We start from the raw sequence: 27,851 nt of genomic DNA, 5'->3' as shown, positions 1-27,851 counted from the left end.
AACAGAGAAAAAGAACTTTAGACCAATTTCCCTGATGAACATAGATGCAACAGAATTCTAGCCAATCGAATCCAACAACACATCACAAAGCTCATTCACCTGGACCCAGTGGGATTTATCCCTGATATGCAGGGATGGTTCAACAATCGCAAATCAATCAATGTCATACAGCACATTAACAAACAGAAAAACAAAAACCATATGATTATCTCAGTAGATGCAGAGAAATCATTTGATAAAATACAACACCCTTGTACATATCCTCTCTCTCTTTTTCTCATTCTTATATTTAACCGGGATCACTTTTCAGTTAAAATTTAAACACTTAAGAATAATTGTGTGTTAATTACAGAGTTCAACCACTAGTACTAGAACAAAAAAAAAAAATACTAAAATGGATAAAGTATTACATTGTACAACAACAGTCAGCACAAGAGCTGATCAAGTTACTGTTTCTCATAGTGTCCATTTCACTTCCACAGGTTTCCCCTTTGGTGCTCAGTTAGTTGTCGTCAATCAGGGAAAACATATGATATTTGTCTCTTTGGGACTGGCTTAATTCATTCAACATGATGTTTTCCAGATTCCTCCATCTTGTTAAAAATGACCAGATTTCATTCTTTTTGACTGCTGTATAGTATTCTATATGATGGAGTTAGAAACGTGCCAGGGGATTCCAATACAATCCCATCAAGGTGGCATGTACCAATGCCATCTCACTAGTCCATGTGATCAATTGCAGTTCACAATTGATCACACTGATAGGTCTAAGAGTCAAAGGGATCACACAAACAAGACTAGTGTCTGCTAATACTGATAGAATAAAAAAGGGAGAGAACGATCCAACATGGGTAACGGGATACACAGCAGACTCTTAGAATAAATAGCACTCTGGCCTCAGAATCAGCCCTCAAGGCATTTGGATCTGGCTGAAGAGCCCATGGGAGTATTTTAGGCATGGAAAACCAAGACACTCTGGAAAAAAAAAAAAAGAAGACCTAAATGAAAGATCTCTGCAAATGAGATCCCAGTGGAAAGAACGGGGCCATCAAAGAAGGAGGTACCTTTCTCTGAAGGGAGGAGAGAACTTCCACTTTGACTATGACCCTGTCAGAATAAGATCGAAGTCGGTGAACTCTAAAGGCTTCCATAGCCTCAGCAACTCATGACTAGAGCCTAGGGAGATTTCTGACGCCATAAACAAGAGTGTCAAATTGTTAAGTCAACATCAAGAGTCACTGTGTACTTACGTCCCATGTGGGATCTGTCCTTAATGGGTTGTCCAATGTGAAGTAATGCTATAACTAGTACTGAAACAGTATTTTTACACTTTGTGTTTCTCTGTGGGTGCAAACTGATGAAATCTTTACTTAGTATATACTGAATCAATCTCCTATATATAAAGATAATTGAAAATGAAAAAAAAAAAAAACTTGGTGTTAAATTGGAAATTGCATAGAAAATTAATCAATTCTTAAAAAAAAATCATGTAGGATCTCTGTCCTTAATGTGCTGTACACTGTGATTTAATGCTATAACTAGTACTCCAACAGTATTTTTCACTTTGTGTTGCTATGTGAGGGCAAACTGTTGAAATCTTTGCTTTATATATACTAAACTAATTTTCTGTATATAAAGAGAATTGAAAATGAATCTTGATGTGAATGGAAGGGGAGAGAGAGTGGGAAAGGGGAGGGTTGTGGGTGGGAGGGAAGTTATTGGGGTGGGGGGGAAGCCATTGTAATCCATAAGTTGTACTTTGGAAATTTATATTCATTAAGTAAAAGCTTTAAAAAAATACAACACCCTTTCATGATGAAAACTCTAAGCAAATTGGGTAGAGAAGGAACATTCTTCAACAACATAGTCAAAGCAATTTATGACAAATCCATGGCCAGCATGCCATTGAATGGGGAAAAGTTGAAAGTATTCCCACTGAGATCTGGAACCAGACAATGATGCCCATTCACACCACTCCTATTTAGTATGGTAATGGAAGTTTTAGGCAGAGCCATTAGGCAAGAAAAAGAATTCAAAGGGGTCAAACTGGGAAAAAGGAAGTTGAACTATCCCTATTTGCAGATGACATGATTCTATATATAGGGGATCCAAAAGACACCACCAAGAGAATATTGGAACTCATAGAAGAGTTCGGTAAAGTAGAAGCATATAAAATCAATACACAAAACTCAACAGCCTTTGTATATACAGACAATACCATGGTTGAGAAAGAACTTCTAACATCAATCCCATTCACAGGAGCTACAAAAAAAATTAAATACTTTGGAATACATTTAACCAAGGATATCAAAGATTTCTGTGATGAGAATTACAAAGCATTAAAAAAGAAATAGAAGAAGTTACCAAAAAAATGGAAAAATCTTCCATGTTCATGGATTGGAGGAATCAATAACATCAAAATGTCCATTTTTCTGAAAGTAATGTACAGATTCAATGTGATACCAATCAAAATACCAAAGACATTCTTCCCAGATCTAGAAAAAATGATGCTGAAATTCATATGGAAACACAGGAGACCTCAAACAGCTAAAGCAATCTTATAAAACAAAAACAAAGCTGGAGGCATCACAATACCAGATTTTAAGATATACTACAAGGCAGTTATAATCAATACAGCCTGATACTGGTACAAAAACAGATGGATAGACCAAAGGAACAGAATAGAAACTCCAGAAATCAATCAAAGCATCTACAACCAACTTGTATTTGACCAAGGAGCCAAAACCAATCCCTGGGGAAAGGACAGTCACTTCAACAAATGAGGCTGGGAAAACTGGATTTCCACATGCAGTAGTATGAAGCAAGACCCCTACCTTACACCTTGCACAAAAATCCACTCAAAATGGATTAAAGACCTAAATCTATGACCTGACACCATCAAATTATTCGAGAACATTGGGGAAACCATACAAGACATTGCACTGCAAAAGAGTTCTTGGAAAAGATCCTAGAGGCACAGGCAAGCAAAGCCAAAAGTAACACATGAGATTACATCAAATTGAGAAGCTTCTGCACTGTAAAAGAAACACTCAGGAAAGTGAAGAACCAACCAGAAGAATGGGAGGAATTATTTGCAAACTCTACAACTGATAAAGGATTGATAACAAGAATATATAAAGAGATCAAGAAACCCCACAAGAACAAACCAAACAACTCAGCTAAGAAATGGGCAAAGGACTTAAACAGACATTTTTCAAAAGAAGAAATCCAAATGGCCAACAGACATATGAAAAAATGTTCAGGATCACTAGCTGTCAGGGAAATGCAAATCAAAACCACAGTGAGGTTTGACCTCACCCCACTTAGAATGGCTTTCGTACAGAAATGAAAAAATAACAAATGCTGGTGAGGATGTAAGGAAAAAGGTACCCTAATCCACTGTTGGTGGGAATGTAACCTGGTAAAGCCACTATGGAAGACAGTATGGAAATACCTCAGAAATCTGAATATGACCTACCATATGACTCAACCATCCCACTGCTGGGAATTTACCCACGGGAAATAACAGCAGTAAATAAAAGAGCTATCTGCACTCCATGTTTATTGCAATTCAATTCATAATAGCTAAGACATGGAATCAACCTAAATGCCATCAACTGAAGACTGGATAAAGAAATTATGGGATATATACTTTATGGAATGTTACACAGAAGTAAAAAAAAAATGAAATCTGTTCATTTGCTACAAAATGGATGAATCTGGAAAACATCTTACTTAGTAAAATAAGCCAGTCCAAAGGGACAAATACCATATGTTCTCCTGATAATTGCTAACTAATAGAGCACCTAAAAGGAAATTTGTAGAATTGAAATTGATACTTTGAGAAGCAATGAGTTGAACACCCCTTGTCTTGACTATCAAGGAACTGTTTTTCTTCTTTTTTCTGCATACTATGTGTTGAACTCTTTTTTTTTCCAAACTTCTATTTAGTAAATATAATTTCCAAAGTACAGTTTATGGATTACAATGGCTTTCCCCACCCATAACTTCCCTCCCATCCGCACCCCTCCCATCTCCCACTCCCTCTCCCATTCCATTCACGTCAAGATCCATTTTCAATTATCTTTATATACAGAAGATAGATTTAGTATATATTAAGTAAAGATTTAATCAGTTTGCACCCACACAGAACATAAAGTGTAAAATACTGCTTCAGTACTAATTATAGCATTAATTCACATTGGACAACACATTAAGGACAGAGATCCTACATGAGGAGTAAGTACACAGTGACTCCTGTTGTTGACTTAACAATTTGACACTCTTGTTTATGGCGTCAGAAATCTCCCTAGGCTCTAGTCATGAGTTTCCAAGGCTATGGAAGCCTCTTGTGTTTGCTGACTTTGATCTTATTTAGACAAGGTCATAGTCAAAGTGGAAGTTCTCTCCTCCCTTCAGAGAAAGGTACCTCCTCCTTTGATGGCCTGTTCTTTCTACTGAGATCTCACTTGCAGAGATCTTTCATTTGGGTCCTCTTTTTTTTGCCAGAGTGTCTTGGCCTTCCATGTCTGAAATACTCTCATGGGCTCTTCAGCCAGATCCAAATGCCTTAAGGGCTGATTCTAAACAGCCAGAGTGCTGTTTAGGACATCTGCCATTCTATGAGGCTGCTGTGTATCCCACTTCCCATGTTGGATCATTCTCTCCCTTTTTTATTCTTTATTTAACATAGAGTTAATCATATGTGTGTAAAGTCAATTGAAAATAGATCTCAGTAAAAAGTAAGAGTGGGAATAAGAGAGGGAGGAAGAAGTTTGTAACAAAAAAGCAGTATAGTTTTGCATAAATTCCTACGAACTTACTTCGAAGGGTGCAGTTTAAAAATTTGCCGAGGACCCCAAATCCCATTAAGCTGGGTGGTAAAAATGCCATCTTAAGTATTAAAGTGATCATACTAAGTGTTAAAGTGAACAAAATAAGATCAAGTGTCTGGTAATAATAATAGAATTAAAAAGGAGAGAATGTTCCAACATGGGAAGCAGTCCACACAGCAGACTCATAGAGTGACAATTGCTTTAAGTAGCACTCTGAACTCAGAATCGGCCCTTAAGGCATTCTGGTCTGACTGGAAAGCCCATGAGAACATTTCAGGCATGGAAAGCAAGATACCGTGTCAAAAAATGTTCTACATGAAGGATCTCTGTGAGTGAGACTCCAGCAGAAGGAATTGGCCATCAAAGAAAGATGTACTTTTCTCTGAAAGGAGGAGAGAACTTCCATTTTGCTTATGGCCTTGTCTAAATACTGACAGAGATTGTGAACTCAATAAACTTCCATGGCCTCGGCAACTCATTTCAAGAGCCTCAGGTGGTCACTGATGTCATACATACGAGTGTTAATTGTTAAATTAACAATAGGAGTCACCATGCACTAACTTCCCATGCAGAACCTCTGTCCTCAATGAGTTGGATTATGAAAGTTAACTGTAAAACTTGTTCTCAAACAGTTTTGTGTGTGTGTGTGTGTGTGTGTAAATTGTTGAAGTCTTTACTTAGTATAGAGTTGGTCTTCTGTGTATAAAGTTAATTGAAAATGAATCTTAATGGAGAATGGGAATGGGAGAGAGAGGAGGGAAAGGGGTGAGAGTGTGGGTGGAAGAGCGAGTATGGTAGGAAGAATCACTATATTCCTAAGTTGCACTTATGAAATTTGTATTCCTTAAATAAAAGGTTTCTTTGGGGAATAAAAAAAGAAGGCAGGGATAACAAGAAACCTAAAATGGCTGAGGTTTATGTCCTTGTTCCATCAGTTTGTTTAAAGAAATAACAATAGAAAAACTCCCTGTATTGAAAATGCTTAAACAATCTGGAGGTAGAGCATAAAATTTTCATATGCCAAGAATAAATACTAAAAAAGAAAAGAGAATAGCAAAACACTGACAGGTACAGTTTCTTGCCATTTGGAAGCACCATGGAAAGAAATATGTGAATTAGAACAACATTATTTTAAACTTAAATTCCCACAACACCTCTCAAAGCTATCTTTTAGTTTGGCTTCTTCCTATTTATTTGCTCCAATTTTTTCCTCAAAAGTTCTCATAGATGCTGTGTTTTTCTCAATATTATGCCATTTTGGTCAATTTAATCATTTCAAACGTTCCTTGGTACTTTTCCAAGTTTCAGCTTAGCTGTGACTTGTGAATCAATTATCTACAGCTTTCTGCTGTGCAAAACAGAAAGTGAGTCAGTCCTCAAGCTATGGGGACAATATTCAGAATTTCTTAGGTTATCACATGAGGACAATCATTTTACATAAGAATATGTTTACAGCTACTGGAGTACTTTACAGAGTAAATATAATATTTAAATCATGAACATGGTTATTAATTATATGTGATTAATCATTAATTTTACATTGTCATTATTAATGAAGTTAAAATGGAATTTATTTTATATTCCCTATGGCACCTCTTCCAATCTGTTTTTGGTTACTCTTCTTTCTACCTAGAGCACTTTGGCACTTTATGCTGTTATTTAGCATTTATATAGCTTTCTTTGTTCAAAGCACTGAGAAACAAACTACATGGTGAGTTCTATTTGTGGAGTAAGGGGGAATTATAATTGCATTTTTATCATTAACTCCATTAGAACTGAACATTTTCCTGCATTCATAACTCCACTAGAGCCTGAAAAAGAAGAAAGCTTGCTCAGACAAAATAGGTCCCTGCTGCTACAAAATTAAGAAACTGAAATTTAAGTAAATTAAAATATTTTGGGATGCCATAGTCTCAATACTCAAAAATGCAACACTTGCAAAGAAGAACAGGGCTGGGCGCTTTGCTTTATAACTGTGCTTCCAAGCTCCCAGTTGGATGATGCAGCCACAGGAGATCATCGGTAGAAGGAACTCATTTTGTGGAATTAGCTTCTTCCCATGAGATATGTGGATACACACTGACACTGTGCTTGAGGCCTCTGCTATTTCATTTTCATTTAATCACTCTTGTTTCTAATAGTTTACTGGTTAATGGCAAGAATTCCATTCTCAACTGTGATTCCAGCCCAAGTTTACCTCCTATTTCATTGTAGTTGAGGTAAAGAAAGTATTTCCACTGATGTTTTTTAAACTGAATCACAGTCAAAAAACAAAGGCAACATTATGGTATCTGGATATTTTGATGTTCTAATTCTGAAAACAGTTATAGAAAGAAAATTTCACGGATTATCTAAGCTTTAGACACACATGATTGTTTATGTAAGAATCCTGCAATGAGCATTTAGAAGCATAAATATATTTTTATATTTTGAAAATGTAAAAAAACAAAAATTCAACTGAAATCATGATAACAACTAGAATTAACATTTGTAGCCCCATTTGCTGTAGCCACAGTTTGAATGCATACTGTGGATGTTCTCATGACTCCTGATACTCCCTGTCTGATGATGAGAAATGCTGGTTGTGATTTATAAAATTAGCAAATGGATTAGTAATAATCATCTAGAAACAAGGTCATACTTCCTTTCATATCCAAATTGTGATGTCATATGACACTACTGACTTGATTGCCAGAAATGATCCTCTAGATAGTCCCACGAGTGTCTAAATATCCCCAAAAGTCTCACATATCCTTTTGTCAAAGCAGTACATTCCTTGATTTGCTGTTCTACCTGCTGTTTCTACTTCTGTTCTCTCTCTCCTACCTTGGAAGCTGTGAAGAAGATACATCATCAGCACTACCCACAATAAGAGTGTGAACTTCTAGCTGGCAGCACTGTCTCTGAAGGACCCAACTCTCCAGTCCTTAGAGTGCCAGAATGTCTGTGCTTCCAGGAGTGACTCAGACAGCAAGACCTCTCTGAGCTGTTAAAACATGCACATTTTCTTAAACACAAAGGATCTCTATTGTGTCTCTTTACCAGCAGTTTCTGGTTATCTCCAGTTTCTGATTATCTCCAGTTTCTTAGAACTTTTAAAAAAAAAAAATCAAGGAAAATAATTTTATCATACTCTGATTCTCAATCCCAGACCCACCCATACCTCCCCCCCCCCAAAAAAAATCAAACACAGTCTTAAAGGATAAACAAAAACTAAAAACGATATTTTTGCTTTTATCCTATCAACCTATTTTTTTCTTCCACAACGAAGACATAAAAGGCACTGCAGCCTCTACCTCATTCTCTTGGACAGCTTGCTTTGGGGGAATCTGATCACCAAGTCATGAGGGAGAATATTCAAGCAGCCCTGATGAACGGTCCTTATGGAGGAAAACAGCCACCCTACCACCAGCAAGCACCAATTTGACAGTTATTTCTGCTTAACAGCCTTTCGGCAGTAGCATTTAGCCTAATTTTATCTTCAGGAAAATGATTATCTCAAGTGACACATCAGATACTGAGGCAAAGTTGTATATCAAAGGATTCTGTTAACAGAGTGAAAAGGCAGCTCAGGGGGTGGTTATTTCCAAGAATGATTAAGAAGCTGCTTGGAAATCTGGCAATGGATCAAATATCTGCTCAACTTCTCATCCAGCTTCCTGATAATGTACACCTTGAGAGGTAGCAGGTGATGGCTTAAGTATTGGGTCCCTGCCACCCATGTAGGAGACCTGAAAGACCTGCACTGAGCTCTGGACTCCTTGTTTGGGCCTAATCTAGCTTGGCTGTTGCAGGCATTTGGAGAGCGAAATGAAGGATAGAAGTTCTCTCTCTCTCTTTGTCTCTCTTTCTCTCTGTTGCTTTGCCTTACAAATAAACAAAAATAAACAAAACTTTTTAAGAAATAGTTCCTGTGGAAAAGTGGAACTAAATATGTTTAATTCTTTTTCTTATTTATTTATCTGATTTATTTATCTGAAAGGCAGAGTTACAGAGAAAAAGAGGCAGAGAGAGAGGGAGAGAGAATCTTCCATTTGCTGTTTCACTCCCCACGTGGCCACAATGGCCAGATTTGCGCCAATCTAAAGCCAGGAGCTTCTTCTGGGTCTCCCACATGGGAGCAGGGGCCCAAGGATTTGGACCATCTTCTACTGCATTCCCAGGCCATAGCAGAGAATTGGAGCAGAAGTGGAGCAGCCAAGACCTGAACTGTTGCCCATATGGGATGCCGACATTGCAGGTAGCGACTTTACCTGCTATGCCACAGCACTGACCCCCTAAATATGTTTATTTCTTAAAAGACAGTTCAATGGCCGGCGCTGCGGCTCAATAGGCTAATCCTCCACCTTGCGGCACCTGCACACCAGGTTCTAGTCCCGGTCGGGGCACCGATCCTGTCCCGGTTGCCCCTCTTCCAGGCCAGCTCTCTGCTGTGGCCCGGGAGGGCAGTGGAGGATGGCCCAAGTTCTTGGGCCCTGCACCCACATGGAGACCAGGAGAAGCACCTGGCTCCTGGCTTCAGATCAGCGCAGTGCGCCGGCCGCAGTGCGCCTACCACGGTGGCCATTGGAGGGTGAACCAACGGCAAAAAGGAAGACCTTTCTCTCTGTCTCTCGCTCTACTGTCCACTCTGCCTGTCAAAAAAAAAAAAAAAAAAAAAAAGACAGTTCAAGGAATGTAAGAAAAAATGTACAAATAGTTTGTCTGATGAGTGACTATTATCTGGACTATATAACAATTTCTACAGTGCACGAAAACCTAATGATTGTATACAAGAATTCATTTCTGGGGGCCTGTGCCATGGCGCCCTAGGTTAATCCTCCTCCTGCAGTGCCGGCATCCCATATGGGTGCCAGGATCTAGTCCCAGTTGCTCCTCATCCAGTCTAGATCTCTGCTGTGGCCTGGGAAAGCAGCAGAAGATGGCCCAAGTGCTTGGGCCCCGCACCCGCATGGGAAACCAGGAAGAAGCACCTGGCTCCTGGCTTCGGATCGGCATAGCTCCGACCGTTGTGGCCATTTGGAGGATGAACCAATGGAAGGAAGACCTTTCTCTCTCTCTCTCTCTCATTGTCTGTAACTCTACCTGTCAAATAAATAAATAAAAATCTTTTTAAAAAAAGAATTCGTTTCTGGAAGATAATAGTGCAGAAATTATTCTTATATAGCCAACTGGTTTTCAACACAGGTATAAAGGAAATACCATGGGGAAATGATAGGTTTTGTTTTTAACATTTGCTTATATATTTGAAAGTTAGAGCTACAGAGAGAAGAGAAACAGAGACAGAGAAATCTTCCATCTGCTGATTCACTCCCCAAAGGGTGACAACAGCCAGAACTGGGCCAGGCGAAAGCCAGGAGCCAGTAACCAGGAGTTTCATCCCAGTCTTCTTATGGGTGGCAGCAGTCCAGACACTTGGGCCATCTTATGCTGCTTTCCCAGGTCATTAGCAGTAAGCTAATCAGAAATGGAACCACTGGGACAAAAACTGGTATCCATTTGGGATGCCAGCATTGAAAGTGGTGTCTTTACCCCCTACATCACAATGCCAGCCCTGAAATGATAGTATTTTTCCAAAAAATAATGCCCAAATAATTCAATATCCATACTCAAAAAATAAATTTCACACCTATCACTATATACAAAAATGAACTCAAAATTGATTGTATATCCAAAGATACAATTTAAATACTTCTAGAAAAGACTTGGAGGGAGTGATCATAACAGTTTTATTTGGAACAGCCCAAAATTGCAAACAATTCACCTACTCATCAACAAGTAAATGGATAAACAAATTATATAATCATAGGATTGAATACAAAAAAGGGATACATGTGGCTACATGAATGAACCGCAAAGTAATTACGCTGAGTAACAGAAGCAGGCGTTGTGTTGCAGCAAATTAAGCTTCCACTTGAAACACCTTAATCTCATATCAGAGTGCCAGTTCATGTCCTTTTACTCCACTTCCTATTCAGCTTCTTGCTTGTGTACCTGGGAAGGCACCAGGTGATTGTCCAAATACTTGAGTCCCTACCATCCTCTTGGGAAACAGATGGAGTTCCATGCTCCTGGCTTCAGCCTGGCCCAGTGCTGGCTTTTGTGGGCGTTTGGGAAGTAAACCATTCGATGGAATCTCTTTCTCTGTTTTCTCTCTATTCTCTCCCTCTCTCTCTCTTCCCCCTCTTTGTCACTCTTCCTTTGAAATAAACAGATATTTTTTAGGAAAAAAAAAAAAAGCCAGACAAAACAAAGCACTGTATGATTGATTCTATTCTAGAAAATGCAAATTACACTCTACTAACAAAAGGTATTATCAATGGTTGCCTGGAAATGGAGAGAGGAGATTTCATAGAGGGAAGGTTTGGAGGTAATGGATATGTTCATTATCTTAATTGTCATGATGGTTTCACTAATATATACATATGTGTCAAAGCGTATCAGATTGTTCAATTTAAACAGTAGATGAGGTAGGCATTTGGCCTAGCAGTTAAAAAGCCTGCTTCTTGTATCAGAGTACCTGGGTATGATACCCACCTGCAGCTCCGACTCAAGCTTCCTGGTGATGAACAACAGGCAGCAGATGATGGCCCAAGTACATGCCCCATGTGGGGCACCCAGGCTGAGTTCCTGGTTCCTGGCTTCTGCCTGGCCCAAACCCAGCTATTGCAGGCACTTTATAGTGAATCAGGGGATGAGAATGCTTATTCTTCCTCTCCTTTCTTTCTCAAATAAATGAATTTTTATTCTTAATAATACTGTTTTTAAATTAAGAATACAACCCTTTGTAATGATATGTTGCAAAATCACCTAGGGATGGAGTTGATTTTCGCTTCTTTGGCCTATATCTAAAGACTGTATTAAATGCCATAGTAAAGACATCATAAATATAAAAAAAAGTTTGTTCAAAAATAGAATAGAGATATAAAATCAAAGAAAAATCTAACTCTTGTTCAAGACACCTGTAAACAGCTCCCACAGCCTTGGGGAAGAAGGAAGAGGAAATTGTCTGTCAGAGAAGCCTCCTTTGTAGGGCTGGATTAGCCTCCCCTCCTTATGCTCAAGGTTTCCCACTGACTTCAAAGAAGTCTTCAGATCAGAGAAAAGTAGAGCTCGCAGGAATAATTGTAGCAAGGTTGGGACTCTCTTAAAGAGATTCTCTTTTGAGCTGCACCCATGATGACATTATCATATTATCGATGATAAGAGGGCTTGGGGTGGGACCAGTGAGCCACTAAAGCTTGCTTAAGCATCAAAGAGGGGACAAGAAAAGCATTCAAATCAAAGCAGAATTTTTTAAAGTCATAGAATAGTGATGCAATTCCTTGCTGTAGGAGTGACTGTGACAAATAAGAAACTGTTTCTGTTTGAGATTGGCTTTCCTAGCTGTCACTGGTTTGTGGGAGAAAAGCACTAAAAAAATATATAGCTAAAGAAAGAGAACTCTATTACCCAAGCTACCATAATACAATAGCTTAATATTGACACAAATTCAGTGTGTGGATTGGGGTCACAGCAGTGCACATGTAATAATCACATGCTGCACAATGAAACAGAAGCATGCTGCTGAAGTGAGGTGGCCTGGATAATACAACGCATGGGACAGCCTTCTGGCCAGAGAAACAACTGATTCTGAAATAATGCTCTGAAAAACTGAACCAATGCTGAATTTTTTAAATAATAGAACTGGAGGGTCTAAGATGTAAATGGAAAAATAATTACTGGATAGATTTATTCAGTATCATGAACCAGCAGGAAAAATGGAACCGTCTATTTTCCTCATGCTGCACAATAAGGTTGAACAGTCAGAACTGCAAATTTGCTCTTATTGAGTGAGCTGGAAATATGATTTAATGTTCCTGGCAAAATATCAATTCAAAGAACTAATGAGTATTAGAAAGATTTTGTATTGTGTAATGAGAAAGACAGACAGACAGACTTGAATTCTGAAGACCTCTAACATAGGGCTGGATGTGTTAAGTGTTTTAATATTTGGGCAACACAGAGAAAGGAGAGATTAATGCCAGTTTGGGTTGAATAGAGAAATATATTGCAATACACAGAGAACCACAGTATTCATAGAAGGTGCTCTGAATAACAGCTTTTACTTCATTTATCATTCAAAAAGTATGAAGGTTTACAGCTTGTAAGAAGAGAAAGCTTTAATTTGTTTTCTACACCAAAAAAAATTAAATTCCTTAGCTTCTGAAGCTATCTTTCTAAAATAGTTATATAACCTCCATACTAGGTACAGCCACAGCAGGTGTACTTGAATGAGATCATGCCCTCTCCCCCATTCTCCCTTGTCACACAAAGTTGGACTGAATGAAATCCAGCTCACATAAAGACACAGAAGGCCTTGCCCTATTTTCAGACTAAAGTTAAACCCTGTCCTGTGCATTGTAGCCATGCTGAGCCCTCACCTCTAGCTACCAATTAGCACTGCTGTTTCCTTGAGCTCTGTGACTGCCTCCCTGCTTGCTTCACACATAGGGGACCAGCAGGATCCCACCTGTTAGAAACCAAAAACGGTGGGGATATGTGTTTCTGTTACATCAGTTGTGTGTTATGGCAGGTTCTTCTGCAGAGAACTGCTTGAAACTTTTCTGGAATAATTGCCACAGAAGCAAAACAAGCACTATTGTATTGGCAATAACATAAAGATATGGCAGATTCTGCACATACAGTCAGTTTATTAATTTTTTAAAATTTATGGAGCACATTTTTATGCAATTTGTATGTATAAGGAGTAGGGTTGCCAGAATTAGCAAATAAAAATATAGAATGACCAATTAAGTTTGAATTTCAGATAAATAACAAATGATTTTTTAGTGTCAGTAGGATCCAATCACTATTAATAATGCAAGTATTAATTGTATTTTAAAAATTTTTATTGTTCATCTAAAATTCAAATTTAACTACATACCATATATTTTAAATAGCAACTCTCATTGAGATGAATTCAAAAAGAGCTGTAAAGAGTGGATAGTATTAGAAAAATAGGAGAGGGCATTGAGGAGGGAGGACCAATATGGATAAAGACAGGAAGTAGCTGCATTTTTCCAGAGGTGATGAATAAAGCAATTCACATAAACAGTGGTATAAAAAAGCTGGGGATGGTATGTAACTTTTTTTAGAAAAAAAAGTTATTTAATTTCTCTTCAGGGAATTATTTTGCTTAGCAAACACCTAGAAAGGCCATTTTGGTTGACCATTATGAGCAGGGACATAAGAACATTAGGTTATATGGAAACAAGAAAGAAATTGTGAATTTATGGGACAGTTCCACAGAGGAGATTTAAGAGGAAAGTTTTAAAGAGAATGACATTGTACAAGAAGACAAAAGAGAGAAGGAGGAAATTTTGGCCAGAGAAAAATTCCCTACAGCAGCCAAATGATTTGAAAGAACCAGAGTGATCAGTATGTTGCATCATCATCTGTGCTGTTCTGACATTTATGTATCTGCCAATGGCTTAAATCTTCAGTAAAAATGTATACACCTGAGGGTAGATTGAGAGATGAGGAAAAGCGATGGGATAATTCAGACTCATTTAACTTTCTCTTTTACATTTCTGACAAGAGATATCTTGGGAAGTCTTGGTTTCATGATTCTGCACATGTTAGCAGAGCTATAAATGTTTATATGAGAAATACTGCTTTGTTCCTACCCTATTACCTGTATATATCTGAATGTGTTTTTATGTGTTCCTATATAAAGATTCCAATGAATTCAAGTGTGTATATGATTGATTCTATTCCCTAGGGTGGGTGAGTTTATCTTACAATCTCTGAGAGACCAATGAAACTGTTCTTGCAATTGCTTGCAGTATTTCTCAGTTGTGTTTCTAATGTCTTCCCAAAACTAAATACTGAGTCATGAAAGCAGTGACAAATTAATACTAAGTATATATTTCTAGAATAATAACCTCAGAGTGACTATTTGGCCAACCACGTGGATGGTTTGGGAATAAGGACTACTCCTTGATATAATGATTGATACTTTACAAATTTTCCCTCTGGATAAGGACTATAGATCTATTATCTATAATCAAAGATATCATCAGGGATGTTAGAGAATAGCCAGGATGTTTATTTACGTTTCAATGTTATATAACCCTAATAGCTACAGGGAAACTAGCAATTGCTCCTTTGCAATTACTGTGCTGTTACTCTTTCACCATCTTCTGAAAAATTACCCACCCCCAAAAAAAAGAAATCTGTGATTTGCCATTATTCTTAGAATATGTCCATGATTCTGCTGCTTTCTTTGGAGTATCTGAGAAATGCACAAACCTAATGTGCAACTTAAGGTTTTTCAATTTGTGCTATAAGCTGGAGGCAAGGAGACTAGTATTTTCTAGACAAGTGAAATTGTTTCCTCTACTACTTAGCACCATGGAGCTTCAGAGGATGTCTGAATGCACCTCTTCTTCACTAAAGCTCTTCTCAAAGGCCACAGGAACAGTTAACCATGTCCAACACTCTGGCCCTCCAATTTCCAGTCCTGTATTCATTCTAGATACTATTCCTATAGCTCTACTATTCATTATACTTATTGTAGGCTAGGTATTATTCTAATTACCTTTTAGGCATTACCTTACTTATCTTACTTAATGCGACAACCACCTCCATGATGTAGGTGCATATTATTGTTGTCAATTTCAGGTGAGGAAAATAAGAAAATAGGTAAGTATTTTGCTCAATCCCCAAACTAGCAGAAGGACTGAGCTTTCTATCTTGAACCCATGTAAGCTCCCACCCCAAATATGTGTGCTTATCTCCATTTTACTTCTTTCACCCCAAGGAAACATCTGTGCAGAAGACTGGCTACTTGGTGCTTCCCAAGTTGTCCATAAATTACAAAGTTCTTATTGGCATTTATGTTGCACATATAAAGATTCTGAGAACAAAGTTTTGAACTTAGTAATGTCAAGTTCTCTCTCTATTGCTGGTAGAAAGGAATTACAGATTATTTGTCCTCCTTTTTTCCAAGATCCCTGCTTCTTAAAATACTGTTCTCAATTTGATGCCTAAAAGAAACTTCATTCTTTCCAGTTTGAGCTCCTTTAATTCCACATGAAAAATAAAAAATGTGTGGTCATGAAATAACAGGAGGAATGAGAAAGCTGATAGAACTGTGAGCTAAATTGTTACTGGCTTTGATGAATTAATTACCAAATAGGCAATTGAGCCCCATGCCAGAGCAGAATGTGTGCAAAGCTGCAGGCTAATCATGTCAAACTCCTTGCAGTTACGGAAACTCTCGCTGTTAATAAGCTGCCAGCCAAAGCTGCTGGAGGTTGTCCGATTTCTTTTACTTTCTTTTTCAATTTCTGGTGCAACTAAAACCACTCTTTCATAAGCCAATAAATTACTCTTTTTTTCTAATGCACAGAACCTTAAACGGGTGGCTGAGACCTGGATGGATGAATTTGCAGAGTACATTTACCAACGGCGGCCTGAATACAGGCACCTCTCCACCGGGGACATCTCCGCCCAGAAGGAATTGCGCAAGCAGCTCAAGTGCAAGGACTTCAAATGGTTCATGGCTGCAGTGGCCTGGGATGTGCCTAAGTATTACCCTCCAGTGGAGCCCCCACCTGCTGCCTGGGGGGAGGTGAGGAGAGGTGGCATGCAAGTTTGCATGAGAGTATGTCCGTTTCTCCCAGCCTCAGATAGTGATATGAACGTGCAGCCTCCTCTTAGAAATTACTAGAGCTCAGGATTCAGCTCTCAGTGTTGATGACCTGACCCAAAACTGCCGACCACTGTTGACTCCCCAGTTTTTTGAAGACATCTGGAAAATATTTTTGAGATTAGTAAAATGATCATAGGAGCCTATGATCATATCTGTCATAATACTCTGTAAATAAGGGTGACCAGATATCCAGGATAAAATCCCTCACTGTCCTATATGCAGTTTTGTTGCAATCTGCAAATGTATATACAAGATGATGGAAGGGTTTGACTGCTTTCCAAATCAGAGCATACTATGCAGATTCATGAAGAAATGCATTTCCATAATGCAGATAGCTATGGGATGTGCAGAAGTTACATTGATTCCTTAAATAAGTACTAACCTTTCCACCTCTGAGTGCTTCTGTTTGATTCACTTCATGATCTAAAATGGAAACAGCTGAATAGCCCCAGGTCCCTAATTTAAAATATCTATTTTTTGACATAAAAAAATACTATTGCATAGCTTCAGTTCTATTCAATACTGTTACTATGGCCTTTTCCCCATAGAAAAAAGGTGTGCTAGAACAAGGACTAAAATTGGACAAGGTAGATTTATCCCAGCAATTTAACCTGCTTTTTAGCTGAGGATGTCAGGAGAAATGCAAGCACCATCCCAGTTCTCCAGCATTTCAAAAGCCCAGAGGTGACTTTCCAGCATTATGGAGAAGCTTTCTCATCATCACACTTGGTATTGTAGTTGTAGGGGTGAGGTTGGGTGTGGGGGGGCCAGAAATATTGCCAAGTCAGTATCGATGGCTGTAGCACTCTAAAAAAAGGTCCCAGGGCATAGTAGTAGAAGAGGCCAGAGTAATCAGGCAGAATTTTTGGGTGATCTGCTATTATTCCTGGAAAAAATGTACTCAACAAGTCATAGGTGCATTGCATGTTTGCTGAGAGAGTCCAAGAATATGCTTTTTTCTTCCTGAACCTGGGACAGCCCACGAAACAGTCAGGTCCTCACTGCATGCTCCATCCCTCCATGTTTTTTATATAGTGGATGTGATTTTGACAATGCTTAAGTCACTTAGTAATTTGGTCTCATTTTTTGCATTTTAAACATCTCATTAAAATTTTACTGGATTACGAGTAGCATTGATCCACTAACACTAGTTTCAACTGTCTATCATAGGCTTAATTTATAGCAGTGGAAATTTATTTTATTTTATCTTTTCCTAGCTTGTTTATTTGAAAGGCAGAGAGAGAGAGAGAGAGAGAGAGATAAACATCTTCCATCCACAGGTTCATTCCCCAAATGTCCACAACTGCTGGAGTTGGGCCAGGACAAAGCCAGAAGGCCAGAGCCTAGTGCAGGCCTCCTATATGGGTGGCAGGGCCACAACTACTTGATCCATCACCTTCTGCTTCCCAGGATGCACAGTAGCAAGAAGCTGGAATTGAGATTAGAGCTGGGACTTGAACTCAGCCACTCCAAAATGTGATGCAGGCATCCCAAGTAACCTCCTAACTGCTATACCAAACCCCTGCTCTATAGCAGTGAAAATTTAAAATAAACACTATGAGAACTCTCAGCCTAATACATTGGGAAGCATAGGTGTTTGTTACCCAACAAGGAGTGATTTCCATCCTAAAGATTTTTGGTTAATATTCTGCTTGCCATTTTTCTATGATGATTTAAATATCTTGCCTAGTGACCAAGGAATACACCTGAAAACCCCACATTATCATTGTGTGGCTTGCTGCTAGGTAAAAATGTCATCATTTTTTTCTTTGCCTTATATGGAAACATAATTTTTTGTTCAAATCTGAATACAGTTTAAACTGCAATTGACCACATTTTCCCACATTACCTGGCTAAACCATAACCTATATTTATTTATGAAGCACATGATTTAGAAACAAACTCAAACATTCCAGTGTGCTTCTCAAAAACACACAACCTCCATTGCTCTTGATTGCCTCACATCTTGGCATCACTTCTCTTATCCCTGGAGATGTTTCCATTTATCATCACTGGTTTCAATAGTCGGGGCTGGTGCTATGGCACAGCACGTTAAGACCTGGTCTGCAATGCCAGCATCCCATGTGGGTGCTGGTTCGAGTCTCTGCTGCTCTACTTCTAATCAGGCTCTCTGCTATGGCCTGGGAAGCCAGTGGAAGATGGCCCAAGTCCTTGGGCTCCTGCACCTGTGTGGAAGACCCAGAGGAAGCTCCTGGCTCCTGGCTTCAGATCAGTGCAGCTCAGGCTGTTGGGGCCATCTGGGGAGTGAAGCAGTGGATGGAAGACCTTTTTGTCTCTCTCTTTGCCTCTGTCTCTCTGTAACTCTACCTTTCAAATAAATACATAAATCTTTCAAAAAAATCAAACAATGAGATCAGATTTTTTAACACGATTATAAATTTTTTCCCAGGAGCTCCAAAATAATAAACAAAGATCATAATTAGGCTTAGGAAAGATGAAAATGAGGTTATTTAGTTCAAGGACCAATTGCTTTCAGTTTTGTTTGCTCAGTGAAGATATAGTGCACAGCAAAAATGAATACACAAAAAATAGAAGGGAGGCAAAAAGAAAGAAAATCAACCAGCAACAAGGGTTTTGACTGAAAAACGGTTCTGGAGATATCAGTTTCCCAGATTGAATAGATCCTGGGAGACTCATACATTTGAAACATGTGAAACATGGACACTGAAGGCAAGAGGCCAGTGAATGATTTGAAATGTAGTTTCCTATAAATGAAATTATGAAATGGTGAGACTATTTTTCAATTCTATATATTTTAAAAGATTTTATTTATTTATTTGAGAGAGAGAGTTACAGAGAGTGAAAGGGAGAGAGAGAGAAAGGTCTTCCTTCCGTTGGTTCACTTCCCAAATGGCCGCAACAGCCAGAGCTGCACCGATCCGAAGCCAGGAGCCAGGAGCTTCTTCCAGGTCTTCCATGCAGTTGCAGGGGCCCAAGGACTTGGGCCATCTTCCACTCTCTTCCCATGCTACAGCAGAGAGCTGGATTGGAAGAGGAGCGGCTGGGACTAGAACCAGTGCCTATTCAATTGTATATTGAGTAGTAACAACCAAGTTCTTGATGTTGTATTTAAGAATTACTAAAAATGCAAAATATATTTATGGAACAAATTAATCTCTGAAGATAATCTTTCAAAATATTCACCCTTGTCTGATTTCTTTTCCTTTTCAAAAGGATTTTTTTAATTTGTTAATTTTTAAATAATTGTAAAACTCCATGACTTTAAAAATGATAGTATAGAAAGTCCACATATACCATTCACCTGTCTTCTTCTAATTTTGACATTTTATATTTACCACACTAACTATGATATACTTATTAAACTATATACTTGAAGTTGGTACAATACTGTTAACTAAGCTACACACTTTATTCAGTTTTTTCACAAGTGTTCCTTTCCTGTTCCAGGATCCAATCCAGTATATAAGAGATTTATAATTTCTTATAAGCTTTAAACCAATTGATAGAATGGGCTAAGCTCCTAAATAAATTTAATAGTTAGGTTGCTGTTTTAATAAAAATGTAAGAAGGGGAATACAGACTCTGTGGGTCTTTTAAAGCAGTTACAGGAAGGAACCACAAACCACCAGCAACGTAAACACAAGAATCCTTTATAGGAGAGCTGTGCCAAAAAGCAGGCCAACCTGCCATTTTATGCACTTGTACTTGGAAGGTTTTCCACTTGCTTCTCTTTGCCAGCCTGATTCTGGGTAAACAATGAAGTGCTTAGGCCAGTTTTGGCTCTGGTCATTAGAACTAAGCTTGTAAAGGATATGTTACACACCATAAACAGCCCATAAACTGCTACTCATTTCCCTGACAAATTCAGCTGGACTATTGCACTTGCCTCCTAATTCATCTCTGTGTTGCTGCCCTCCCCACTTTGGTTTAATCTCGACACAGTACACTTAAAATGGGAGAGCAGGTCACTCCTTCATTCAACACCTTTCAGTGGCTAACATTTCTCTCCAGGTGAAAATCAAAATCCTTATGAGATCCTACCTTATCTCACCCGTGTTTTGCCTCCCCCAGCCTAATCTCTTACTACTCCCCCCAAGGATTACTATCCTCCAGGCGCTTTGGCCTCATCGGTATTCCTCAAACAGGACAGATACATTCTTGCCTCAGAGCTTTTGCAGTTGTTTTTGCAAATACTTAAAATCCTTCAGTCCCAGAAATCCTATGGCTCCTTCCTTCACTTCTTTCATGTCCTCACTCAAAAAAAGAACATCTTCTCAGTAAGGCCTCCCTGATTATCTCATCCAAAATTGTAGCAATCCACACACACACACACATCCATGTACTCACTCACACATTCCCTATCTCCATTTCCTCTTTTATTTTTCTAATCAGCATCCAGCACTATATGGCAAGTCATATGATGCATGTATTCATCATGTTGTGTTACCTCTGCTCTTTGGTTACAAGAAATAATGACTGGCATATAGTAGGTGGTCAATGGAAAATTTTTAATGAATAAAAGATGAATAAATGGAAGATTCTGCTTTCCTGTTATCCCACTTATCATTCACTGTTTTGCCCCCATGAATGTATGTTTGAAGCCTCTACAGGACATGCTGAGTTATCATCATCTGTGATAAAGGGGAGAAGTCTCTGGACCACAAAGATTACCTCTTTGGAAAGTTTCACTAGGAGAACAGTTTGGATAATGACTATTAGGTAACTGATTCTGATGGACAGTCAGGTCTATAGTCCATATGACAATCAAACAAAATACAAAATACTCTGACGGACTAAGAGGAAGCAGGATAAACTCCAAAAGTAAGATTTTGTTCCAGCAACTTATAAATTCTCACTGCCATCTTCCTACTTAAAAGAGATTAAAGTCACACCTGATGGACAAATAGTCTCTTAGCAGTCACTTCATCCTCAAATGCACAAGGGTCGTGGATGTAATGGGGAGGAAATGGGGCCCAGTGACCATAGATAGGATTTTGAGCCATGTAATGAAGCATCCTTTAGTGCTATTCAAATGGAAGCAATGGGCTTCCTCCATATGCTGTGTTGGATATGATAAAAACAGTTTCAGAGTGGAAAACTATTCTTAAACCACTTACATATGGAGTGGCTCTTTTTCTGCCAAGATGCTAAATGAAAGAAATTGAATTCCCTATTATTTTTCTCTTTATCCCTTCCCTTCCTTCGAATTCATACATTTGCTAGAGTCATTTATAGTACTCCTTTATAGTCCAAGAAGAGAGTTCTGCAGAATTCTAAATATCGTGTGTAAGAGGGAATAAATGATGTAAAATAGACAAACATGACTTTTCCTGCCAGTGCCATAAATTCTGTTAAGAGGTGTCTGCTTACTGCCCTCAATGTGCCAGTCTTCGCACATCCATTTGTCATCTTGCGATTGTGCATAACTTTTTAAAAATCTTTATTTTAAAAATTCATCTCAATACTGAACTTCTTCAGCTGCTTATTTAAATTCCTTCCTCAAGATTAATGTCACCCTGAATTGTGGAACATTCACAAAGACAGGCACCCTGAATAATTCCTATTCTTCTCAGCACCAAGTGCTGCTCTTGCCTTCTTTCAACCTGCTAGCTTCCTCCTCCTTCTCATGTTCTCATGGTGCACAGGCTTTTCAAATGTTCCCATATCAGCATACATGAAAGGAAGTTCAAAACCAGTAGGTGCATTATCTCAAAGACCATCTGAGGAAGTGAGGTTGTCTCTTTAAAACAAATTCAAAGTGAATGCTGTTGATGTCTGATGCAAAGGTAAAAGCTGGAGTTTTTTGGACAATGAGTGAAGCTCTTACAAATTCTCTTGGGAAAGCTGATACCACACCAGCTCTCCTGAATTCCTCTACAACCTAGTCTTTTAAATAGGAAAGCTGCAAAGTGAGATTATCCTGCTGTTTCCTTTGCAACTCTGTAGGAAACCATCTCTGCCATTCAAGTGCTATATATCAGCAAACCAAATCTTTAAGTTAAGCGGTCATTCACAGGTGATTTGTCATTCCATGTGTATTTGACTTGACTTAGTCTGCCATTAATTCTCAAACAGAGGCAACACTAGCACACTGTGCTAGTTCATCCCCTCTGGAACTCATCAAGGAGGTTAAGAATGGGAAGAACACATATAAATGGAATTATGTTTTTAAATTTGAATAAATGTTTTCTGTATTCTCAACAGCTGAGTCATGGCTATGAAAATAAACTTAAAGTGCCTTACAATAAACATGGTTTTAGTTCCCATTCCCTGGCAGTGGCAATTTTACCCAAGTTAAAATGGAATCAGAGAAGCTTCAGAGCTAACAAGCTCATTATTCTCCGCCAGTATGGCAAACAAAGCATTCCTCTTTTCTTTATGGTTATTTTGTTCTTCTTTGAATTTATATTTGATATATGTTTACACACAAAAATATATTCCTTTTCTGGTGCTCATGATAGGAATCACTGAAATTTTAAGTGTATGGTAGCCTAGTTATGAATTCATCTTAGCATTTAAATTTCATTAAAAATCAGTACCTTTCTAATACCAAGAGTGACACTAACAATAGAATTTGGGGATCATTAAATCATCAGAGCAAGATTTCTAATCCATAACCTCAGAGAATAGCATGGTTGGAAAAATCCAACAAAACTTTCCAAGGACACAGAAACACCTCCTACATCCTACCTATTATTTAACCATGTGACCTGCTGCCTTCTGTGATTGCTAAAGCAGGTCTCTCCAGGGACAAATGCCATCAACTTGCTTTAAAATTCCAGTGACCCTCAATTGGCAGAAGAAGGATTAGAATAAGTACAGTAAAAAAGGAAAGGTTCTTGGGGTTTTGGAAAAAAAATTCTAAAAACTGTCAATTTCACGTTATGTAGACTGGTACCAATATGCATTAATGGGCTTAGGATTTGGTTTTAATTACTTGTAAATAGTAATAGTTAAAAGAAGACCCAATATGCTTGTGGGAATCCTTGTAAAGTTGAGCCAAGTGTCCTTGGTTGGCACTGCTCCAAACCCTGAGAAGTATACTGACTACACTGCTAAGAAGTAAGTCATTACTAGAGTTCATCAGTCTGTCAGATTTCGTAAGCAAATTGAAACATAGCTCTCTGTCTAAATCTGGGAGGTGGGAAGACAACCATTCCTTTGCTCCCGTTCAGATCTGTGGTTCATTCTTTCTCCATGTTTCATTTCCTCACAATCATCTCTTTATATTTCTTGATCCACTTGATTTCATTTCTTCCTATTGACTTTAAAATATATAGAAATAAATTTCTACTGGCTTCTATTTCCAAAATTCTGTTTTTGTCTAAATCAAGAACCAAGCAGTATTTAGCTAAGCCAGCTTTTGCCTTAGAACTTTTCCATTTTACAGTGACATGTGTATGTCTTTCTGTTGAGCCTCTCTTGTCCAGTTGACATAATGCCTGTTAGTCTATTTATGGAAAAAGTGGACTATTATTTAGGACCAATCTAAAGAGTAACCAGTAATCTTATGAGGAGCCTAATTTATGGACTAACTAGTAGAACAGAAATAACAAGTCAGTTATTCCCAGTCTTTTCTAGACAAAGTCACCCAGAACCAATCATATACATTCAAATTCTTTGTCTACATTTTTAAAAATCAGAATTGCATACAAGTTTGTAGCAAAATTTTTGCTCTAGGGTCCAATATTCAGGTATTGCCCTAGTATCTAAAAAATCATGAAAAACTTTGAGGAATTATTCCATAAATAAAAATCTATATTTTCTATAATATTCTTGCTTTAATGTTTCCCATAATTTATGATGCTAAAAATATCAGCAGAAGTGTGATTTTGTTCAATCATTTAAAAAGATACATTTAGGATAGAAAAGAAAAAAAGAACAACGTAAATATCATCTTACACAAAACAGATAAAACAGATGACAAAGAATCCCCCAGGTACTCTAGAATGGGGGTTAGTGTGACCTGAACACCAGGCAGCTGCAGATACTCTGTGGGAACAGAAGAGAAAAGGGATTAGTAGAAAGAAAAAACATATTACTGATCACACTTCTACAAGGAGAGGACCCAGAAATCAACATATATTCACCTTCAAAAGGAAAAGATCTTTTATAGAACAGGAATTAAAAGTAATCAAATCTGAATGTTATCAGTGAGATTCAAAGACCTGCTCACAGTTTCCTGTCTGAGGATCAGTACAGAGACCAGTAAGGAGCAATAGGATTGTAAAACAACCTGAATAGCTTTGGCCTACTTGTGTCTCAAAACATGCAGTACTCCCTTTCCCTTCCAATCTCCCACCCCCAACAAAAAAGAAAAAATCTGTGAGTTGGATTCAAAATGAAACACTGGGGATTCCAGAGAGACAGAAGTTTCCAGTACCACAGAAGGAATTGTCTGGGTTAGAGAGCTCAGAACAGCAGACACATTTAAAGGCAGCAAAACTGCTTTGAAGGAAAGACTCTTAAAATACCAGAAAACACAAAACTAGAGGCAGGAAGGTCTTGTGAATCAGATGGAGCCCAGAAAGAAAAGTGTTCATATACAAATGTCATTTTTAAAATAATTCACACTAACAACAGAGAGCCTCAAATAGGAACCTTCCTCTAATAATACAATGGAAGCAGTTTAAAATGAAACCCCATAAAAGGTACAGTAAGGTTAATGATTTTTAAAATGAACCAAATATAGATCCAATAGCTACTAAAATCATACTACAAATGTGGCCACAACTAAGATAATAACTGCAACTTAAGATTTCAGAATAAGTTAAAAGAGCCTTAGAAATAACCACAGCATGAATGAACCATACAAATCAGAATGACAATAATCCAGAAATGAAATCTTTAGAATTAAATTAAACATAACTTTGTTTAAAAAAATAGAACAGAGAAAACTTGGGAATGAACTAAAAAGGAAAGAAAATATACTTCACAATGAAGCCTGAATTAGAACAAAAGAACAAAGGGAGACAATGGGAAGCACAAGAAGTGGAACTGAGGCGAAGAAGAAAAAGAGTAAAAATAATGGAACAGAAATTTAAAAATCAGGAAAAAATAATTCACCAAGATATTTGGAACAACAGACAAAGCAGATTAAACAAATTTTCCAAGAAGGACCCTCAAAAATGAAAGGCAACAAATACATAAAACTGTGATTGGAGAAAACCTACTCAAAATAAAAGGCTTGGATCTACATATTAAAAAGACCATTCTTGGAAATTCAGCTATTTTTAAAGGAGGAAAAAAACTGTGCACCCAAGCATAAAGAATAAATCTGATGAACATTGTGCCCCAGGAGACAATATACAGCAGCATTGCACAAGTATTCAAGAAAAGAAAATAGGAGCCCAAGATTTCACATCCAACCAAACCAGCCTTCCAGTATGAAGACTATCAAAAAACAATGATAAACCTTCAAGAACTTAGGGACTGTTTTAACTAAAAGCCTTTCTAGGGAATTGTTACTAAATGAGAATCAGAAAGCCAAGAGCTTTTTGAAGAAGCTTGGCATACATAGGGTCTGAAAAAAAGTGACTGTAAAGATAGACTAATGTACATATTGTATATGATTTTACAATGTAGAAATCATCAAGTAACAAATGGGAAAGTAAATGGAAAGCAGAGTAAGTCTGCTGATTGTGCCATAAGCATTAACTAAGAGTAAAAGATTATCGTGTCTGTTTAGACACTGGGGGAGAAGGAAGAAAAATGGTATTTCTTGGAGAAAAGTGTAGTTAGGCATTACCTAGAAAAGGGAAACTTCAGATATTATATAGAATATTAATGTAAAATAACCAATAGAAAAAAACACAAACTTTATTAAATATCAGAGATTACACAGAAAAAAGAAAAGCTACTGCATGATGAAAGATTTTTTAGAAAACAGTGCATAATAAATCAGTTTGTCAAAGCTAAGATCAAACATATAAATAAATGTACTGAAAGAAAGATTTCAGATTAGTTCATAAAACAAATCTAACTCTTCTATACAGGAGATATACTAAAACCAAAATGAAAAGATTGAAAATTACAGAATAAGCACAAGTGTGCCATGAAAATTCAAGTAATATGAAAGCAGCTTATGGGATCTTGATGTGCAACAAAGTAAAATACAAGGCAAGAAAAGCAGAGTAGGGGCTGATTATGTGGTGCATTAAGTTAAGCCGCCACCTGCAGTGCCAGCATCCCTATGGGCACTAGTTTGGCTTTTCTACTTCCAATGCAGCTCTCTGCTAATGTGCCTGGGAAAGCAGCAGAAGAATGTCCAAGTGCTTAGTGCCTTGCCACTCACATGGGAGACGTGCCTGGAGTTCCAAGCTCCTGGCTGTTAGGAGTGAACAAGTGGATGGAAGATCTTTCTCTTCCTCCTGCTCATCCCTCTCTCTTTGTAATTCTGCCTTTCAAATAAATAGATAAATCTATTTTTACAGAGAGCAAATCATTGAAAAATAACTTTATTAGGCACAAACTGCCATAAATGAAATCAGACATAAATAACAGGACAGTTTAATACAAATCCCTGGGCCTAAGATAGAATTAGGTGGACCAAAATTGTAAAGGCTCTATACAACCTAAGCCATGTAATCCATATTGTAGATCTAATACATATCTAATGCTAAAACTTTTTTTGAATTTATCTATTTTGCAAATACATAGATTTAAAAGTACGTTAATATTACAAATATTTTAAACATATGAAAAAGCAAATTTAAAATTAATTATAGGGACCAGTGCTGTGGCGTAGCAGATAAAGCTGCCACCTGCAGTGCCAGCAAGCCATGTGGGCACTGGTTTGAGTCCTAGCTGCTCCACTTTCAATCCAGCTCTCTGATATGGCCTGGGAAAACAGTAGAAGGTGGCCCATGTGCTTGGGCCCATGAACCCATGTGACAGACCCAGAAGAAGCTCTTGGCTCCTGTTGTTGGATCAGTGCTGCTCTGGCTGTTGTGGCCATCTAGAGAATGTACCAGTGTATGGAAGACCTCTCTCTCACTGCCTCTGCCTCTCTGTAACTCTGACTTTCAAGTAAATAAATAAATAAATCTTTTTAAAAAACCTAATTATAGAAATAAATACTCTCTAATCTTAAACATGAATGGAAATTTCAATATCAATTCCAAAAAATTTTTTACTTACTGAAAGTACCAATTTTCTATCTTTGTCCACTAGAAAACAAATCTATAAATAACTTTAATCCAATTTTAGAACATATATATATACTTCTCAATTGTGGTCTCCAAACAGAATTCCTCAGTAAATAGAACTAAGAATTCTTGGGGAAACAATCCAGTTGTGGGGAAGGAAACGTAGAAAGTAGTCTGGGATATTTTGTT

The 27,851-nt window shown here is 37.9% G+C and overlaps 1 protein-coding gene across 1 annotated transcript in view; it reads left to right on the top strand.

Annotated features, from left to right (window-relative positions):
* Positions 1-27,851, top strand: part of GALNTL6 (polypeptide N-acetylgalactosaminyltransferase like 6) — a 1,248,724-nt gene that overhangs the window by 1,161,272 nt on the left and 59,601 nt on the right. Inside the window, exon 10 of the mRNA XM_062212832.1 lies at positions 16,231-16,452. Within this exon, the coding sequence (XP_062068816.1) occupies positions 16,231-16,452 (222 nt within the window). The remainder of the gene's footprint in view (positions 1-16,230; positions 16,453-27,851) is intronic.

This window comes from Lepus europaeus, chromosome 16 (genome assembly GCF_033115175.1).
Source record: "Lepus europaeus isolate LE1 chromosome 16, mLepTim1.pri, whole genome shotgun sequence".
Classification (NCBI taxonomy): domain Eukaryota; kingdom Metazoa; phylum Chordata; class Mammalia; order Lagomorpha; family Leporidae; genus Lepus; species Lepus europaeus.
The sequence above is the reverse complement of the archived record's forward strand: the minus strand, read 5'-3'. Positions and strand labels throughout refer to the sequence as shown.